At 45.7% G+C, this 13,033-nt stretch overlaps 1 protein-coding gene across 2 annotated transcripts in view; it reads left to right on the top strand.

Moving 5' to 3' along the window:
- The window catches only part of ipcef1 (interaction protein for cytohesin exchange factors 1), a 165,132-nt gene that overhangs the window by 49,431 nt on the left and 102,668 nt on the right, over positions 1–13,033 (top strand). The window contains exons 1-4 of one of the 2 annotated variants that reach the window (XM_085981480.1): positions 4,415–5,677; positions 10,803–10,853; positions 11,123–11,156; positions 11,404–11,576. In XM_085981480.1, the coding sequence (XP_085837606.1) occupies positions 11,418–11,576 (159 nt within the window). In that variant the 5' untranslated portion in view covers positions 4,415–5,677; positions 10,803–10,853; positions 11,123–11,156; positions 11,404–11,417. Of the gene's footprint in view, positions 1–4,414; positions 5,678–10,802; positions 10,854–11,122; positions 11,157–11,403; positions 11,577–13,033 lie in introns of those variants that run through there. The other variant, XM_085981479.1, reaches the window with a different exon arrangement.

Raw genomic sequence — 13,033 nt, forward strand, 5'->3', positions numbered from 1 at the left:
CAGAATCTGAGCTGATTGTCTGCACCGAGTCCTCACTCGTTATGGCTTTTAGATAGTGCCATTCCATGTCTATTTTCTTGATCCACTCCCATCCTAGAAGTGGTGGTCCTCCCTCAGGTAGTACGTATAAGTTCATTCTTGGGTGTTCTTTACCCCTATCTCTCACCTTGACTCTTATCTTTCCCATGGGGTATACTTTATGCCCCGTGTATGTCTGCAATACGAACTTGGTATCTCTTAAGGGTATATGTGAGAATAGCTGGTGGTAATCCCTTCGATTTATGACTGATAGAGCTGATCCAGTGTCCAACTCCATTTTCACTTGGACTCCAGCTATTTTTAGCATGACCTAGATAGTTTGTAGGTCCGCTTCCTTACTCACATTGTGATTTCTCAGACTACCCAGCTCCTGGCCGTTTGGGTCTGAGTCCGAATTCTGTTCGTCTGAACTCTTCTCAGCCACCTTGTGTACCTTGTTGTACTTTTCCTGTGATGGCTTCCTTTGGTTGTTGGTCCTTTGGTTGTTGGTCTTCTTCCCTGACCGGCATACCTTAGCTATGTGACCCAGTTTGCCACATTTCCTACATTCCTGGTTCTTAAACCAGCATTGGTTCTGGTCGTGTGTTGTCTTCCCACAACGATAGCATTTTGTTGTTGTCGAGGTAATTTGATCCACACTGAGTGCCGCTGTCTTTAGCTGCATTTCCGCAGTTCCCTTCGCTGCGGCTTCATGCGATGCTGCAATAAGGACAGCCCTGTCAAGTGTAAGGTCGTTCTCTTCAAGTAGTCGCTTTTGCGTTCCTTCCTTTACCAATCCGCACACGAACTTGTCTCGCAATGCCTCTGTCAGATTCCCTCCAAACTGGCAGTATTTCGCTAGTCTACGCAGTTCGACCAAGTATTCTGCGTTGCTTTCGTCTTTCCGTTGCGTTCTCGCATAGAATTTGAATCGTTCCGCCAACATCAACGGTGTGGGGTTCAAGTGATCCTTCAGAACAGCCACAATATCATCGAAAGTCTGATCCGCCGGTTTAGCCGGTGATAGTAGATGCTTCAAGAGCCCGTATGTCTTCGCGCCCATCGAGTTTAGCAAGGTTATAGCTTTGTCATCATCTTCTATTTTATTGGCCTCACAATAGATCTCAATGCGTTCCACATACGTGGCCCAGTCTTCTACCTCGGAATTAAAATCGTTGATGTTACCACGCTTAGGCATCTTCCTCTCTTCCTGATAACACCACGGATTATTTCTTTAAATTTTCTTTTTTTTTCAAGATGGCGGTTCCCGCGAAGATGGCAGTTTCCCGCGCTTATCTTCTCTCCCCGCCCACTTCAATGGCGGTCCTCCGCCTAATGGCGGCTTCCCGCGTTTCTTCCCCTGGCGGGAGGGGTACACTTTCCCCACGGGCGACGGCCGCTGGCTTTCAGGTTCACAGCCTACGCGTCGGCTTCAGTGCTTTCCCTTTTCTCGGCAGGGCAACCAGCGCTGGGTACACCCCGTTGACGGCGAACAGTTTCAGCCGCTGGGCTGGCTCTGGCTCAGTCTCCCTTGGTCGGCTCTGCTTCTCCCGCTCGCTCGGCTCCCAATCGCACCTCGCAGTCCGGTGCTTCCCTCCCCGGCTGCGGCTGAGTTTATCTCTTCCCGCGCCTACGTTCCCGGTCGCAGCGCTTCATGGCTTCGGTCGCTGCCCGGCCTTTTTCGCCGGTCGCGGTCTAGCTGTCTCACGACGCCGTTGCGTCCCCCAGCCTGTCTGTACCGCGGCTTCCTTGCTCCACGCTGCCCCAGTCTCAGCGCCTCTGGGCCCGACTTCTGTCCGGCTCCTTTCCCCCTCGACCGTGGTCAAGTGCACCGCCCTTATCCTCCGGTTATTCTTTTTACTTTCCCTTACTCACAGTCACCGTGGCCGCCTTGCTTCTCGTGCTGATCGGCTCACTCCTCACCGTGGCAGAAGGGACAGTCAGTGCCTGTTGCTGATGGAAGTCTTTGTCTCTAAATTCTTCCTCCTTTCTAGTTCTGCAGCCTCGAGTTTTTTCCCAGCAGAACGACGAGGGCGGTTGCCTCTTCTCGACGCTCGTTAACTGCTTCGGACGTATTGTTGCCGCAGGGTACGATCGGACTCGTCGCCACTGTAAAGTCTGTGGGTTGTTTAGTTAATTAATGCACAGACTCCAAGAGTAACTTAAAACTGGACTTTACTTTTCGAAGGTCAGGGCGAATCTGCCAAATAATCCTGACACAGCACTTATATACCGGTGTGGTCACCGTCGGTATTACAGTATACAGAAGCCAACAAAGTAGTGCCACACCTAAAATAGTTCTCTTAAAGGTGAACGGTTACATACAATGGTTTTCTTAAAGGTAGACGGAGACATACACTACAGTTTTAATGGGGGATTTTTAACTTTCATATAGATTGGGATAAGCAGACTAGCTGATGTCAGAAAGGGAGTGAATTTCTTGTGTTCAGGATAGTTTTCTGCAACAAAATGTCCTAGAACCAACAAGGGGGCAGGCCATATTAAGTTTAGTAATGAGCCAGATTTAGTTAACAGAATTAGTTGCACGAGCATTTATCTAATAGCGATCTTAATATGATTGAGTTCAACATAGTGTTTGAAATGGAGAAACCCGCAACAGCTACTAAGATTCTAGACTTTGGTAAGGCTGACTTAATTGCGATGAAATAGAGACTGTCCACAGTAAACTGGGCAAATCTGTTAATGGGTAAAATGACAGAAGATCAGTGGGAGGTGTTCAAAAAATAATTAAATGTGATACAGAACCAGTTTATACCCTTAAGGGACAAGAGCTCTACTCGCCAAAAAAAAAGCCATGGACAACTAAAGAGGTAAGGGACAACCTAAAACTAAAAGAAAAAGCATACAAGAATGCAAAAACGAGCACAGATCCTGGCAACAGCGAGGGATATAAAGAACAACAAAAGGTGACAAAACAGATAGTAAGAGTTACAAAAAGGGAGTATGAAAAGAAACGTGCAAGGGATATCAAAATGAACACAAAATTTACAATTACATTAGGATTAAGAGGGTGGCCAGGAGCAATGCTGACCGTTTCAAAACTGATAACTGTGATATTATCAATGAAAATAAGGAAATGGTGGACATGTTGAATAATTACTTTACATCAGTATTTACAGTAGAGGAAGAGGTCAGCATGCTGGAAATCCCAAGGAAACTAATTGAATCAAGGACGGGGACTCACCAAAATAACAGTAATTAAGAAAATAATGGCACTAAAGAGTGACAAATCCCCAGGACCAGATAGTTTCCATCCCAGGGTTTTAAAGGAAGTAGGTGTGAACATTGCAGATGCCTAACTAGAAAGAATCGTTCCTTTAGATTGGAAAATTGCACATGTCACTCCAATATTTAAGAAAAGTGAGAGAGGGAATCCAGGGAATTATAGTGCAGTTAGCCTAACATCTGTTGTCGGAAAATTACTAGGGGGGCTAAATTCGGTTGATTTGCGCCTCCCATTAACGCTCTCCCTAAGAGGGCGCAAATCAACTAGCGCCTGGGTGCGGTGCCACTAACGCCTCCTGCTTTCTGTGGCAAATCACTCTTGACATTGTCTATCCAGCGCCCCCTTGGTCTTCCTTGACTTCTTGTTAATAATAGTAACTAATAGTAACTCACTGAAATTGCACAACTAACTAATATTAATAGTGGTAACAGTCAAGACACCCCTCATAATCAACAGTAAATACAATGGCCCAGAAATTCGGGTTGGGGGCTTCCCGCGGGTGCAAGCCCCCGACCTGCACTTACCTTGCGCGCCGGCAGTTGAGCTGTAGGGCCCCGTGGAATTCCAATCCGGGGCCTGGTCCAGCTGCCGGCGCGCAGTGCTTGTGTATCCCAGGGGCGCAGTTAGTTCAATGCGTCCCCTGGGATCACGTGGGCCATGGGCAGCCAATCGGAGCAGGGAAAGCTCCATTCATAAGTCTGACAGGAAGTGCTGTCAAGACTTATAAATACTACGGCCCCAAAATAGCACTAAACCTTCATATAAATTTTTTTTAAATCACATTTTTTAAATAAACTATAAATTACATGAAATAACTATTTTAAACAATAATTTAAATTTTTGAAAAAATTTTTTTTATATTCTAACTGGGCTAAAAATAAACTTACCTTGCTTTAAAGTATTTAAAAATAATAAACCTGTGGAAAAAATGTTTTAATTTTAATTAATTCACCACTTACCTTGTAAAAAGCAGGCCTTACGCCTGCTTTTTACATTTCTAACTTCTGCAGGCTTACGTTCCCAGAGAAACCTGTATATATAAAAAAAAACGTAAGTTTGATGCGCAGCCTCCCCCACGCACGCGTTCGACCCCTGAACCCCTTCGTTCAGAGGAACGGAAGTGCTGGTTTCCCGCGCATGCGCAGTGCATGCAGAAAACCGGCACTTCCATCGGGCCTACGGGTGAGTACCCCGTGCGTACTCGCCCATGGAGACCCGAAGTTCTGGGCCAACTCACTGATAGTCTATATGTAACTTGTAGTAATAGGTGTAATATCCCCATATTCTACCTGTAACTCATAGTAATCCTTTCACCCGCTGTATTCACCCTATAACTATAGCCAGAAATCCCTTGCACTGCACAAGGTGCGGTCAGGCTTCCCCCCTCCACCCCCACCCCCCTCAGTGCCTGTACCTGCACTGGCACTTTCCTGTAACCGCATTCACCTGAGATTTATTTTATATTCCCCCTTTTAAAAAATTTATCCCAATTCCTTTTAAATGATCTTGTCTCTACCTAAATAGCCGCTTGTGGTGAAGCATCCCATGACTTAATAGCCTTCAGTACAAAAGCCTTCCTTCTCTCTTCCCCCTTGGTTCATCCAGTGAAAATCCTGACTCCTTCCCTATTCGCCCATCAATGGAAACAATCTTTCACTCTTTACCCACAGTAAGGTCCCCAGGTTTCACACCCCTTTACTGGCGGCTGCTCCTCTCTCAGTGCCACTCAGCACCTTGCTGCTGCTGCTCCTGACTCTGCAGGAAATGCTGGGCCCCATATCCACCCCATTCATAAGTGTGTCTCTCTCTCTCTTTTTTCTCTCTCTCTCTCTCTCTCTCTTTTCTCTCTCTCCACCAAGCCCTAATCCCCCCAGTCACCAATCCCTCACCCCCCCCATTATCTCCTCTTCCAAGCCCCACTCTCTCCATCTCCTTCGATCCCCAGTCTGCTGTCATTCTCTTTCCCCTCCCCCAACCCCACCACCCACCCTGAGCCCCAATCCTTCGACCCTCCCAGTCTCGGATCACTCAGTCCTTTTCCCACCCTGTGAGCTCCAGTTCCCTGGTCCCTGCTCACCCTCATTCAACCCAGCCATGTGCCTCTACTGCTCCATCAGTGTCTGTCTCTGTCTCTTCCCCCCGCCCCCACCCCCCAGCCCCAAACTCCTGGCTGTTTCTCCTCCAGCCATTCCTGTTTCCGGTCATCCCTAATCAGGGAGATTAGTTATAGATATTGTAGCCAAGAGCCAGCACAGGCACAATAGGCAGAATGGCCTCCTGTGTGGTAAATTGCTGTCATTCTGTTTAGCTCTGGGAATTCAAGAAATGCTGTTATCAGTGCTGAGCAATAATTTAGGAGTGAAGTCTTTTTATTCTAGTGATATTTAAACCACTGTTTTGATTGGAACTGTGGTAGGTAGTTTTTCATACTAGTTGCAGTTAAAATTTGCCTGACCGAGTTTAATGGTTTTTTCCTTCGTTGCAGGTGCACAAGCTAAACGTCCTGAAAAGAATTAACAGCTGTTAAACAGCCTCGGTCTCTTATACCTCTGGGAAGCCAGTGTGTGTTTTATTACTGTACTGTTGAAACCAAATTTAAATAAACTTAAAAGCTACTGTATGTGGGTGGCACTTGCTCAGATGAGCCATTTTTAGATATTGCATACATCCCATTTTAGCATAATTACAACCAAATGAAAATTTGTGTTTGTGTAGATTTTTTTCAATTAATGAGCAAAAGAACTTTTTATAGCCTACAATGCATGAATCATTTGCTGCTTTTATGTTTGGGTTTAGATTCTGGGAGCCTGGTGTCTGGGAGCCAGCTCACTGTGTCTGTGCTGTTGAATCTGTTTTCCCTCGCCTGGTGACAGACTCACAGACCCTGCCGGTCTTCAGCCTGGGGAAACCTGATGTAACCGCTCAGATGCTGGCTGCTGGCAGCTGGCACTGAGTTATCACACTCCCAGAATCCAAATTAAAAATCAACATAAAAGTAGCTATGAACTAAACAAAAATAAAAAGTTCACCACGTCGGGTTGCCAACTCTGGTTGGACGTGTTGCTGGAGGTTTCATCACATGACCTCCAACAACCCTGCACAATAGAACAGCTTTTTCTCCCATCACCAATATTTTTACAATTAATAAATGGAGAGGGTTCAAAGGAAATGAAAAGAGAGCCTCAATTTGTTTCACTCCCCCTGTGATGTTTCACCTGCGTTGTTCACAGTATCCAGGCGATTAATCTATAATTCCCGGAGACTCCAGGGCAATTCTGGAGGGTTGGCAACACTACCTTCAGGAGAGGTGCCGATTTGCCTGTTTTGTAAACGCTGAATGGGTCTTTGAGTATCTGTGAGGTTTGGCGAGTATGTTGCAGTGCGAGTTACTGACCCTGGACAATGCTTGATGGTGACTTGGTTCCAGTTTGGAATTTCTTTGCAGTGAATTTGATGGAATTCAAGCAACTGATATCATCAAAACACCTTTTTAAAAAAAAAAAGAAATGGTTCCAAGAATTCTCAATAATTGTAACCTCCTTTTATTTTCCACCATTGTGATTTCTGAGTGTTTTACAGTCATTGATAATGGGAAGGGTCTCCTAGGGGAGATGCTGAAAGTTGATAAGGCGGAGTTAATGCAGGCTGTTGAACCAAAGCACCCTGGGTTAATGACTTTTTCTGCTGATCAATCCTTTGCACTGACAGGTTCATTATTGCCCTTGAGCCTAGGGCTAATTTTCCTATAATTTATTTATTATTTCCCATTTATTCCTGGAAGAAAAGCACAGGAAATGGGAGCAGAGACCTGTTGCTCTTTGTTGCCCTTGGACTTTCCCAAACAGGCAGGCCTGAGCCTGCAATAGGTGCAAGGCATAGGGATAGCATTCCCAGGCCCCCGCCTCAGCTTCTGCCATCTTTGTTAAAAGGGTGCCCATTTTGAATGACACTCGACGAAGTTAGGTCTTGTGCATGAGCCCCCTGCGGTCGAAGGATCTCGGGGCAAGGCAGCAAGGTGTGTGAGGCATGAGAAGGTATGTAGGACCTTTTACAGCCTCCCATCTGATCTTTCTGCCTGCTTTTCCAACAGCAGCTAGAAGGCCACAGGGCGAGCGGCCAGTCCTGTAGCTCCATCTGTGTTCCTGGCCCCGTCTCCAGGCACCAGACCTGTACCAGAAGTGAGATTGGGCTATGTTTTTTCCAACAATTGTGATTGCAGTGCATCTGTCCAATACCCGAGAGAACGAAACATAGCAACTTAACCCCATTACACATTGCTGCCTAAATAAATGTTAAAACTGATCAATTAATAGTTTAGAGCAAGCTACTATCAAGACCAGTAGAATTCCGATGCTACCAGAATAAATCCAAGTCAAGTGCAGTCTTCAATGTCTGTTTCTTAGTTCTCTGTATTTCTTTGAACAATTTTCTCTTCCAGTGAATACAGGGTCTTCCTCTGCACTGTGTTCCTTAAATATCTGTCTCTTATTTATTCATTCATGGGATATGAGCATCGCTGGCAAGGCCAGCATTTATTGCCCATCCCTAATTGCCCTGGAGAAAGTGGTTCTGAGTCGTCTTCTTGAACCACTGCAGTCCGTGTGGTGGAGGTACTCCCACAGTGCTGTTAGGTAAAGAGTGCCAGGATTTTGACGCAGCGACAATGAAGGATCGGCGATATATTTCCAAGTCAGGACGGTGCATGACTTGGCGGTGGTGGTGTTCCCATGCGCCTGCTGCACTTGCCCTTCTGGGTGGTAGAGGTTGCAGGTTTGGGAAGTGTTGTTGAAGAACCCTCAGTGAGTTGCTGCAGTGCACCTTGTAGATGGTGCGCACTGCAGCCACATTGCACTGGTGGTGGAGGGATCAAGCTTTGTCCTGGATGGTGTTGAGCTTCTTGAGTGTTGTTGGAGCTACACTCATCCAGGCAAGTGGAGGCTATTCCTTGTAGGTGGTAGAAGGGCTTTGGGGAGTCAGGAGCAATGTTCCCTTAAAGGTCTAGCTTTCCCGTGCAGCTGGCTCACTGGCTTTGAAATGCAAAAACTGCGCAAGCGTGGATTTTTGAATGGGCCGTGCAGCCCGTTTATAAAAAAAAATTAGAGGGAACATTGGTCAGATGGTGAGTCATAGTCACAGAATATCCTCCCCCTCCCTCTCCAATATCCTTTCAAGCCAGTTTGACCCTGGCACCAGGTAGGCAACATACCATGTGGGACTCTCGACCTTGCTTACAAAGGATGCTATCTGTCCCCCTAATTATAGAATCCCTTACAACTACCACATTACGCTTCCTTTCCTCCCTCCCTTAGGACAGCCTCCTGCTCCAAAGTGCCATGGTCCACATTCTGGCTGTCCTTCTGACAGTCGTTATCCTTACCCTCATAGGTAGCAAGTACATTGTACCTGTTGGATAGGATCAGTTTCTGAGGATCCTCGTTCCCTTTCTTACCTGTGTTCCTCTTACTCTGCACTCTATCGGTCACACCACACCCCGTTCTACGAGGCGTAACTGAAGTCTGGAGCAAACTGTCCAGATACTCTTCCCCCTCCCTTATGATCGGAGTGTCTCCAGCTCGCACTCCAGCTCAATGACTCTGAGCCGGAGAGATTCGAGATGGAGACATCTACTGCAGACATGTTCGCTTGGTACAGTCCCGCTGTCCACAAACTCCCACATACTGCAGTCCAGTGGTGTCCCCCAGGGCTCTGTGCTGGGGCCTCAGTTTTTCACTATACTTCACTATGACTTTGAAGTATATCCAAGTATGCTGACGACACTAAGTTAGGTGGCACAGTAAATAGTGTAGATGGGGGCAGAAAGTTGCAAAGGGACATTGATAGATTAAGTGAGTGAGCAAAACTGTAGCAGATGGAGTTCAACGTGGGGAATTGTGAGATCATCTAAATAGGACCTCAAAAATAATCAGAGTATTTTCTAAATGGCGAGAAGCTAGGAACTGTAGAGAAGGAGAGAGATTTAGGGGTCTAAGTGTATAAATCTCTCAAACCTAATGGACAGGTACAAAAAATAATTTAAAAGACAAACGGAATGTTAGCCTTTATCTCAAGATGGCTAAAATAGAGAAAGAGTGGAAGTTATGGTCCAGTTGTATAAAGCTCTGGTTAAACCTCCTTTAGAGTCTTGGGCACCACATCTTGGGAAGGATATACAGTATTGGCCTTAGAGGGAGTGCAGCGCAGATTCACCAGAATACCTGGGCTAAAAGCATTAAATTATGAGGACAGGTTGCATAGACTAGGCTTATATTCCCTTGATTATAGAAGATTAAGCGGAGATCTAATTGAGGTGTTTACTATAAATAAAGGAGTTGATAGGGTAGAAACTATTTCCTCTGGTGGGGGAGCCCAGAACAAGAGGGCATAACCTTAAAATTAGAGCTAGGTTGTTCAGGAGTGATGCCAGGAAGCAAGTCACCCTCGGTTCCGAGGGACTGCCTAAAGAAGAGGAGAAGACGACTTCACACAAAGGGTAGTAGAAATATGGAACCCCCCCCCCCCCCCCCCCACAAAATGCTGCTGAGGCTGGGGGTCAATTGGAAATTTCAAAACTGTGATTGATAGATTTTTTTTTTAGGCAAGGATATTGAGGGTAACGGAACCAAGGCAGGTAAATGGAATTAAGGTACAGATCAGCCATGATCTAATTGAATGGCGGAACAGGCTCAAAGGGTTGATGGCCAACTCCTGTTTCTGTGTTCCTAAATAGATGGTGAATGCTGGTAGACTTTTTAATTGTTCAAGGCATCACAACTGAGCTGATGTCTACATGTACGTTTTCAACAGGGACTGCTTCATTACAGTTAGGAGTGGGAATCCTGGCTGGTCATCTCCCTAATTGCAGACACTAAGCCCAGTTGTGGGCCAAATCTGGCACCACTCCAGATGCGATAAACTGATTTAGCATAAACCAAAGATTGAACCTGGGACCTCCATGGTTGTAGAACTCAGCTGATGACTATTAACTAGCTGAAGCATTGGGAGAATATCACCATATAAATGCAAGTTCTTTCTTTCATACACTTTACATACTGACATCATGTTGTCATTCCCAAGTTAGTCACTTGATGGAGCTCATTAACAGTTTACTTTGTATTGCAGATTTTGGCTTTGCTTGTAATTAAGTCCAGACCGAATAGGGTCAACAATTTCCAAGGAGGCTTACATGGGCCACACTCCTGACTGGGAATTGGTCCTGTGAAAGTAGCTTTAAAATCACATGAATTTCAAGGACGAATTATCAGAATTTCTTCAAGTGACAAGAACTAGAAAAATGATTTCCTCTGTAATTAGACAACAATTTTAGGACTTTGTAAAGATTGTTAATACTTCCAAAGGAAAGATGATGGGGATAAAAAATATTTTTGAAGTATAACGACTACACAAAAACCCCCCACAGTCGGTTCACACCTCACTTGTGTCGCTTCCTGTTTGCAGCTCACGACTGAGTTCAAATAACAATTTTTTTCATTGAATCTACGGGTTTCTAAAATGTTGTAAAATTTATTTTTCATTACAGTCTTCCCCATCTTCAGTCTCATCCACTGAAGCAGCAAATGGTGACCCAGCCGTAAGTAACCGTTTGCATTTTGGAATGTATTTTGAGGCAATCAGTTAAGCTGATTTATGTATGGTATCAGTGTGAAGGCTCGCCTACAGGCAACAGGATGTTCACTGAAATCCTGCTAATTGATTTTTTTGTGTGTTGTGCGTCAGTAGCTGCAGCCAGATATTAGTGAAAGGGGTCTTGACTGAACTGGCTGCTTGCGAATCAGTGCTCCAAATGTCTGTGATCTATTGAAGCCAAACGCTACAGCTTATATTGTCTTATCTTCACAGGTTTCATTGCGTTCAGCAAGAAAGAAGACTCGAGGTAACTTTCTTGTACTGCTCATCCAGTGTAATTCATTAGATCATATGAAAGAGCAGTGTACTGTTGAATGGAGCTGAGCCTAGCTACCATTGTAATTATAATGGTTTGAAGGTCAATAGTTATTTGATCATTTTATATTTAAAAATAACATTTCAATGCACTGTGTACTGAACTCAAATCATGTATTTGGTTTGAAAGTCTGTAGCAGACTGAGTTTAGAGCGCTCAATTGGACTTGCTGTTTATAGGAAACTCCACAGCAATGAGCAGACGAAGGATTTCCTGCAAAGACCTTGGCCATGCAGACTTCCAGGGATGGCTCTATAAGAAGAAAACCAACAAGGGCTTAATTGGCAACAAATGGAAAAAGTATTGGTTTGTGCTAAAAGGGACCTACCTGTATTGGTATACCAACCAGGCTGTGAGTATACTTACCTCAGATTGACCTCTCATTTCTGTGTCTCCACTTAAGTTCAGGTTTGACTTGCGATTTGTAGTCTGGTATTTTAATAACATGAATAGTGTATCTATGTTTTTAACTTACAGTTTAAGGAGTATATAGTTCATATTAGCGGGACGTGAGTTCAAATCCCACCACGGCAGCTGGGGAGTTTAAATTCAGTTAATTAAATAAATCTGGAATGAAAAGCTAGTATTAGTAATGGTGACCATGAAACTACCAGATTGTCATAAAAACCCATCTGGTTCACTAATGTCCTTTAGGGAAGGAAATCTGCTGGTGTTACCTGTCTGGCCTGTATGTAACTCCAGACCCACAGCAATGTGGTTGACTCTTAACTGCCCTCTGAAATGGCCTAACAAGCCACTCAGTTGTAACAAACCGCTACGAAACACAGTAAGAATGAAACTGGATGGACCACCCGGCATCGACCTCGGCACCAGCTACAGACACGGCAATGGCACACCCAGTCCAGTCGACCCTGCAAAGTTCTCCTCACCAACATCTGGGGACTTGTGCCAAAATTGGGAGAGCTGTCCCACAGACTAGTCAAGCAACAGCCTGACATAGTCATACTCACAGAATCAGACCTTTCAGCCAATGTCCCAAACTCCTCCATCACCATCCCTGGGTATGTCGTGTCCCACCGGCAGGACAGACCCACCAGGTGTGGCGGCACAGTGGTATACAGTCGGGAAGGAGTGGACCTGGGAGTCCTCAACATTGACTCCGGACCCCATGAAGTCTCATGGCGTCAGGACAAGCATGGGCAAGGAAACCTCCTGCTGATTACACCTACCGCCCTCCCTCAGCTGAGAGTAGCAAGGGCACAGAATTTACTCTGGGTGGGGGACTTCAATGTTCATCACCAAGAGTGGCTCGGTAGCACCACTACTGACCGAGCTGGCTGAGTCCTGAAGGAAGTAGCTCCCAGACTGGGCCTGCGGCAGGTGGTGAGAACCTACATGAGGGAAAAGCCTACTTGACCTCGTCCTCACCAATCTACCTGTCCATTACAGTATTAGTAGCAGTGACCACTGCACAGTCATTGTGGAAATGAAGTCCTGTCACCATTGACTTGAAACTTAACTGGACCAGCCACATAAATACTGTGGCAACAAGAGCAGGTCAGAGGCTAGGTATTCTGCGGCGAGTGTCTCGCCTCCTGACTCCCCAAAGCCTTTCCACCATCTACAAGGCACAAGTAAGGAGTGTGATGGAATACTCTCCACTTGCCTGGATGAGTGCAGCTCCAACAACACTCGAAGCTCGACACCATCCAGGACAAAGCAGCCCACTTGATTGGCATACCATCTACCACCTTAACATTCACTCCCTCCACCACCGGCGTACCGTGGCTGCAGTGTGTACCATCTACAAGATGCACTGCAGCAACTCACCAAGGCTTCTTCAGTAGC

Source organism: Somniosus microcephalus, chromosome 3 (genome assembly GCF_052327205.1).
Source record: "Somniosus microcephalus isolate GS21.2 chromosome 3, FLI_Smic_1.0, whole genome shotgun sequence".
NCBI lineage: Eukaryota > Metazoa > Chordata > Chondrichthyes > Squaliformes > Somniosidae > Somniosus > Somniosus microcephalus.